Below are 7,258 nucleotides of genomic sequence, written 5' to 3'. Positions count from 1 at the left end.
AACTTGCCCCAGGGTACCCAATGAGCAATAACAGTGTCTAATTTTGAACTCTGAAGAGGCTGACAGGAAGTGTCCTCTCAGTGCTTCGAATCTGTATGCAGAATTCAGGATGAACATGTACAGCCCTACTTCTCTGAAGAGAGTGTACAGCATTCCTCAGGTTCTCAAGGGGACATAAGAATAAAGAAAAGTAGAGTGAAAGGGGCTGGGCTGAAGTCATATGGTAAGTCACAGCAGACCTATGATGACCCCTGTGTCCTAGATTCTCAGTCACTGCCCTCCACGGCCTCCCCATGGGAAAGGCCATTTTCTCCAGTGTTACCAGGTGGACCTTGGCTGGTGGGAACACCCTTGTTTCCAATAGGCAGAGGCTCCTGCAGGCTCTGCCCATGGACTCTGGCGGAGAAGATACAGGGGAGACCCTGGAGCTGCACAAGAACCGCCTCACCTTGAACTGTGCTTAAAGGGCGCAAGAAAGGTAAGGGCCATTTCTAGAAAGACAGGCTCGGCTCTTTGGTTCAAACTGTTGATATATGTCATAGTTAAGTCTTCCATATGTTTCCACAGACTCCACTGTAATCCCTGCTAGCCTGGAAAGGGTCAGTTCCCAAGACAAATGATTGATTGAACACAACAGCAAAGTATGAAAATTAATTGAGATATTTAATAGACAATGCAAACCATAATTTCATCTGAATATAAATGTATGCACATGTTTTCAATGAGTTATCTATCAGTTATCACAAACAGCAACAAGGACCTTAGAGCTATGTTAGAAAACTGTATAGCTGGAACTTAATTCTAACAATCTCACTTGCTCTCAAGAGAACACCATCCACTTCAAATTAGTGCCACAAATTCCAAAACACCAGGGGAGTAGGAGTAAGGAGTGGGTCAGAGTGGTAAACACAGAGCCAGTACACAAGTGATGGACAGAAATACAGCTCTCGAGGAAATCCAAATCAGATGCATTATTACAGCTAAGGACAAGGAAAAGCCTATGGCTTTTAAAAAACGACTTTTCTGCCAGTACCATACAAGTATACAAAGAGATGTGTGACAAGTCAACTGACTTAAAAGGACAGAGGCTACATTTTCAGGTCATTTCAACTGCAAATGGTCGACCCTTTCCATTGAGGATTCAGCAGTGGAGTCAGCGTAGTCCAGAAGCTCAATGTTGGATTTGCAAATACAGTTTATTTTACAGAAATTCAACATTATAAACAGCAGGCACCTCCCACCCCGCCCCTCCCCCAACCCATCCCACCGGTGCAGACCATGCTATGCAGAGAGTGAGCAGCAATGTGGCCCTACTGCTTTGGAGTGAGACTGGAGAGCGATGGAACCTGCCTGCACCACAGCCTGCCTACCCTGCGCACACGCGCACACACACGCCTGCTCACTGCGCAGGCCAGCAGAGTCTGTCTGGGCCCACCCAGCCTGTGCCGGCCCAGTTATATGGATCCAGCCCAGTTCTCTAATTCCTTCATGTCGTCATCTTCCTCTTCCTTCTTCTTGGCTGTGTGAAGAAAGGAAAGGTTATTTAGGAGGGCTGGCTATGGTGCTTTCAACACTTTCTGGCTGGGAGCAAGGGCTATGCTACGTGGTGTCTACCAAGCAGGCCCGCCCTTGCAGGCAGACTGCTCTCCAGGCTGTTTGCAGATTACTTCTCGGTACCTGAAGGCTGCAACAGAAAACCAGGCAAGCTTTCTGCAGCACCTCATCTCCACGGCCAGCAGGGCCAGACGAAACAAGGATTCTACACTGAGAGTCCATGAGGGTTCCCGAGAAGCCTCAGCCTCACGGCTTCCAAGGTGGGGTGACAGAGGGAAGAACCCCAAAGAGATCTAATCCTTGCCAAAACCCCCTCCCTTCCTCTCAAGTATCTGAACCACCTGTGCACACCTCCAGAGGTCTGCAGGTAGCTGACTATTTGAGGAGGTTGTTTCCTCTTTATACATGGGAGAGGGATGTGACCACAACCCAGCCACACACTGCTCCTGAGGCTCTCTCTCCAAGCCGTATTGAACTGCCTCACTTTTTCTGGGCCTTATGTGTGGAATACTTCTACCTGGGGATGAAATATTGTTGGGGGGAAGAGGGAGAAGGAAGAGGAAGAAATACATGTGAGTTTTACAGAACCAGGTCTCTGAAAGAACCAAAGCTATTTTCTTTCCAGAGGGGCTGGCTCTGAGGCCCTGGGCTTTTTCAGATATGTACAGCACAGGGTTCTAAGATAAGGAGCAAGAACTGTCCTAGACTTAAACTCTCATGCCTTTGCACAGTGCCTGCAACTTTCTCTTGTTTGGTAACATACGAAAAAAATCATTCCAGAATAGAGGTTCTCAATAGGGGTGATCCTTCCAATCCCTGCCAGGGGACATCTGGGATGTCTAGAGACATTTTTGGTTGTCACAACTCAGGAGTGGACACGACTAGTGTCTAGTGGATAGAAGCCAGGGGTGATACATATACAGCACACAGGACAACCCAGTCCCCACTCCCCATCTTGCTGCCCAAAGGATTATCTGGCCGTGTTAATAGTGCCGAGATTAAGAAACCCTGTTCTAGGTGACATTGTCTCCATGGTCATCACAATGGATCCTAACTGGTTCTCAATCCTGGGCAAGCTCAGAACCCAAACCAAAGCCAGTGGACCACAAAAGCATTCACCATGTGGCATCATCACTCTAGATAAGAAGTACTCACTATCGCCAGGCATGGTGGCTCATGCCTATAATCCTCCCACTTGGGAGGCCGAGGCAGGTGGATTGCCTGAGCTTATGAGCTCGAGACCAGCCTGAGCCAGAGTGAGACCTCGTCTCTAAAAAATAGCTGGGCATGGGCGGCGCCTGTGGCTCAGTGAGTAGGGCGCTGGCCCCATATACCGAGGGTGGCGGGTTCAAACCTGGCCCTGGCCAAATTGCAACCAAAAAATAGGTGGGCTCTGTGGCAGGCGCCTGTAGTCCCAGCTACTCGGGAGGCTGAGGCAAGAGAATCACTTAAGCCCAGGAGCTGGAGGTTGCTGTGAACTGTGTGAGGCCACGGCACTCCACCCGAGGGCCATAAAGTGAGACTCTGTCTCTACAAAAAAAAAAAAATAGCTGGGCATTGTGGTAGGCGCTTGTAGTCCCAGCTACTTGAGAGACTAAGGCAAGAGAATCGCTTGAGCCCAAGAGTTTGAGATGGCTGTGAACTATGATGCCACAGCACTCTACCAAGGGGGCAAAGTGAGACTGTTTAAAAAAAAAAGTACTCACTAGGTTTTGATGGTAGGGCTATCGAGGGAACATTTGGTAGAGGAACTGTTTCGGGTCCACTGATTTCCAGAAGATTCTTGTCTAGTTCCTCCTGTTCTAGTTCTTCTAATTCTGCCATGAGTTCATCCTGGTAAAAGGAAACACAAGAGTGAGCACCCTCCCTGGGAACTCCAGCCCCTGCAGTCATGTCTTTTATTGACACTGAATGGACACGCACACCCTGTGAAGAGGTCAGAAGGGAGACGAACTCCAGATTCCACCCTGTGACGCAAACATCCTGAACAAGCTTCTGCTGGAGAATGTAATACACTGTCAAGCATCACTGATGTCCTGCGCCACACTGTGAGCATCTGGGAGAGAGCGTCTTTTCATTCCTACTTCTTTATGTTAGAGCTGGGCACAAAGAGTGTATACTCAGGAATGTTTCCTGAATTGAAATTAACTTGATTACTCCATCAAACTCCAGTCTGAAATGCGAAAACCCTGGTACTGAGAGCTAAGGGTAAGTTTATTCTTAGCTGTTTACTTAGTTATGTAGTAGGGGTCAGAAAAGCCTAAAGATTAGGTTTAGCAGAAAAGAACTGATCTTCAGGAGACTCTTAATCTAGCACATAATAAAGTACTTTAAACAGGGGCTAATCTTGTATTATGAAACTAAAGAGATTGAAGGTTCCAAATTGCTACAGCATTAATTGGTTAAGTGGCCAAGATCCACACAGATCCTTCAGGGGTCAGATGTAAATGCTTCCTCCCTGGCTTTGCCTTGGCTTCATGTTTGAGTAGTTTGAAGGTAAACCCTATAAACTGCTCCAGGCATGTCATCTCTGCCACCTAATCTCTGAGCCCAGGGCTCATCACAGAAAGCTGAACTGTTGAAACCAATTGTCTAAAGGGTCCTAACGAAGTTTCCATTACTCTACCTGAATTTTTACCCCAAACTGGGAAAATGTCCCTCAAAATCCAGAATTCAGGGGGCCAGACATGGTGGCTCACACTTGTAATCCTAGCACTCTGGGAGGCCAAGGCGGATGGAGCTCATGGGGTCGAGACCAGCCTGAGCCAGGGTGAGACCTTGTTTCTAAAAATATCCGGGCATTGTGGCAGACACCTGTGGTTGGAGAATCGCTTGAACCCAAGAGTTTGAGGTTGCTATGAGCTATGATGCCACAGAACTCTACCAAGGATGACAAAGTGAGACCCTGAATCAAAAAATAAAAAAAAATTAAAAAAAAGATGGTGCCTATGGCTCAGTGGCTAGGATGCCGGCCCCATATACCAAGGGCGGCGGGTTCAAACCCAGCCCCGGCCAAACTGCAACAAAAAATAGCCGGGCGTTGTGGCGGGTGCCTGTAGTCCCAGCTACTCGGGAGGCTGAGGCAAGAGAATCGCCTAAGCCCGGGAGTTGGAGGTTGCTGTGAACTGTGATGCTATGGCACTCTACCGAGGGCAACAAGATGAGACTCTGTCTCTAAAAAAAAAAAAGGGGAGGGGAGTCTTTATGTTTTCTCTTTCTAGCCAGCGCAGAGCAATGGGCATCTCTTGAGACAACTGGCACAAGTGCCGCAAGACTGGGGGCAAGAGAAAGCCCTACCATAAGAAGCGGAAGTATGAGTTGGGACGCCCCGCAGCTAACACTAAGACTGGCCTCTGCCAAATACATATAGTCCATGTTCGGGGAGGTAACAAGAAATACCGTGCCCTGAGGTTGAATGTGGGAAACTTCTCTTGGGGCTCAATGTGTTGTACTAGGAAAACAAGGATCAAGACCTTGGTGAAGAACTGCACTGTGCTTATTGACTCAGAGTCCCACTATGCACTGCACCTAGGCCGCAAGAAAGGAACCCAGCTGACTCCAGAAGTAGAAGAGATTTTAAACAAAAAAACCTTCAAAAAAAATTCAGAAGAAATATGATGAAAGGAAAAAGAATGCCAAAATAAGCAGTCTTCTGCAGGAGCAGTTCCAGCAGGGCAAGCTTCTTGCGTGCATTGCATCAAGACCAGGCCAGTGTGGCCGAGCAGATAGCTATGTGTTAGAAGGCAAAGAGCTGGAGTTCTATCTGAGGAAAATCAAGGCCCAGAAAGGCAAATAATTCTTCCTCTCTCCTATCTTTTTTTTGGTTGCCATTGTCATTTTTTAGCTGGCCCTGGGTTTGAACCTGCCAGCCTTCATGCACAGGGCTGGCACCATACCCACTGTGCTACAGGCAAAAAGCCTTCCTCTTTCCTGTCTTAGTTCATGTCATAAACGTTCATTATTCCAAAAAAAAAGGGCGGTGCCAGTGGCTCAAAGGAGTAGGGTGCTGGCCCCATATGCTGGAGGTGGCAGGTTCAAACCCAGCCCTGGCCAAAAACCGCAAAAGGAAAAAAAAAAAAGAAAAGGCTCAGCACCCGTAGCTCAGTGGTTAGAGCGCTGGCCACATATACCAGGGCTGGTGGGTTCAAAGTCAGCCCAGGCCTGCTAAACAACAATGACAACTAGAAAAAAAAATAGCCGGCGTTATGGTGGGCAACTCTAGTCCCAGCTACTTGGGAGGCTGAGGCAAGAAAATTGCTTAAGCCCAAGAGTTTGAGGTTTCTGTGAGCTGTGACGCCATGGCACTCTACTGAGGGCAACACGGTAAGACTCTGTCTCAAAAAAAAAAATAAAATAAAATAATCCAGAATTCAGGTGGGGCACAGTGGCTCACACCTGTAATCTTAGTACTTTTTGAGGCTGAGGTGGAAGAATCACCTGAGACCAGGAGTTTGAGACCAGCCCAATCAACATAGTAAGATCTCATCTCTACAAAAAATAGATAAAGTAATCAGGCATGGCGATGCACTCCTATAGTCCCAGCTACTCAGGAGGCTAAGGCCAGGAGTCTGAGGTTGCAGCAAACTATGATGAAGCCATGGCATTCTAGCCAAGGTGACAAAGCAAGACCCTGTGTCGGGGGTGGAGAATAATCCAGGGATTCAGGGAGAGTTAATACCATGGTCTGTGTCCAAGTCTCTGGAGGGGTAGAACCGGTGATTTCCAAACCAAACACTCTCTGCCTGAGTGCCTTCAAGAGGACATCAAGGAGCAGCTTCGGTGTCACTTATGAAGCTTATGTGATCTGTATAAAACCACTCACCTCGTCAAACTCTTCTCCAAATCCTACAGGCTTTGAAATCGCTGTTGAAATCTCCTCTGCAAGTTCCTGCTGGTCAGCAATGTCCTGCATTAACTCATCAACTTTATCGATGTCCCTTTAATGAAATAGACAGATGTCAGATCAATTGATTGGTCTGTGTAAAGAAGGCCTGCAAGAAGGAGCAGAAATGCCACTCCACGCAATCAACTTCCCAGTCCCACCCCCTATAATTACTCCCTACAAGGAATTACATGTCATTTATTGCCTTCCTACAACACTTTAAAATATAATCACAGAATCAAAGGGATGGAAATGTCCTTAAAATACAACCTCCTCCAACATCCTAAGGAAATAAGGTTTAGCAAAGTTAAGTGGCACAGTCAAGGTCCCAAATGCAAATTAGTAAACATGTCAGATGAGAGCACAGGATTTTAACTCCTGGGCCAATAGCTCTTCTTCAAAGCCAAGAGCACCTCTGTAGGGCAAGGGGGACAGTAAAACCACAGATCACAAAATATAGCCTTGCCACCTGACAAGTCCTTCCCATCTACTCAAATCCATTCATGAATCCTCTACTAGCCAAAAAGGAAAGGCAAATGTGCAGAATTGTTTTCTATACACTGTCAATCGTACAAACATACAATTATTCCACATAGTATATACTCATATACTTCAACGCTTACAGTGTTTATGAGATGTGCTCTGTGCCAGGCATCTGGGAAAATATAGAAATGAAGCAGATGCGGACTTCACTCACACTGCTCAGCCCAGTGAACATGCACCCCAGGCAACGCTTCACTTACCTGAATGTTACCCTTCTTGCGACTACCCCCCATTTCTAAAGCTGCATCAACAAACTTTTTTGGCAAAGGGCCAGACAGT

General features: G+C 47.1%; 1 protein-coding gene and 1 pseudogene across 2 annotated transcripts in view; one reads left to right on the top strand and one right to left on the bottom strand.

Annotated features, from left to right (window-relative positions):
• Positions 1-642: 642 nt before the first annotated feature.
• Positions 643-7,258, bottom strand: part of CHMP4B (charged multivesicular body protein 4B) — a 60,494-nt gene continuing 53,878 nt past the window's right edge. Inside the window, exons 3-5 of the mRNA XM_053573949.1 lie at positions 6,377-6,491; positions 3,261-3,387; positions 643-1,519 (exon numbers count right to left, since the gene is read on the bottom strand). Coding sequence (XP_053429924.1) covers positions 1,455-1,519; positions 3,261-3,387; positions 6,377-6,491 — 307 coding nt within the window. The 3' untranslated portion in view covers positions 643-1,454. The remainder of the gene's footprint in view (positions 1,520-3,260; positions 3,388-6,376; positions 6,492-7,258) is intronic.
• Positions 4,789-6,366, top strand: LOC128573631 (40S ribosomal protein S8-like; annotated as a pseudogene). The gene has a single exon (XR_008376502.1). The product of XR_008376502.1 is annotated as a 40S ribosomal protein S8-like (transcript).

Source organism: Nycticebus coucang, chromosome 21 (genome assembly GCF_027406575.1).
Source record: "Nycticebus coucang isolate mNycCou1 chromosome 21, mNycCou1.pri, whole genome shotgun sequence".
Classification (NCBI taxonomy): domain Eukaryota; kingdom Metazoa; phylum Chordata; class Mammalia; order Primates; family Lorisidae; genus Nycticebus; species Nycticebus coucang.
The sequence above is the reverse complement of the archived record's forward strand: the minus strand, read 5'-3'. Positions and strand labels throughout refer to the sequence as shown.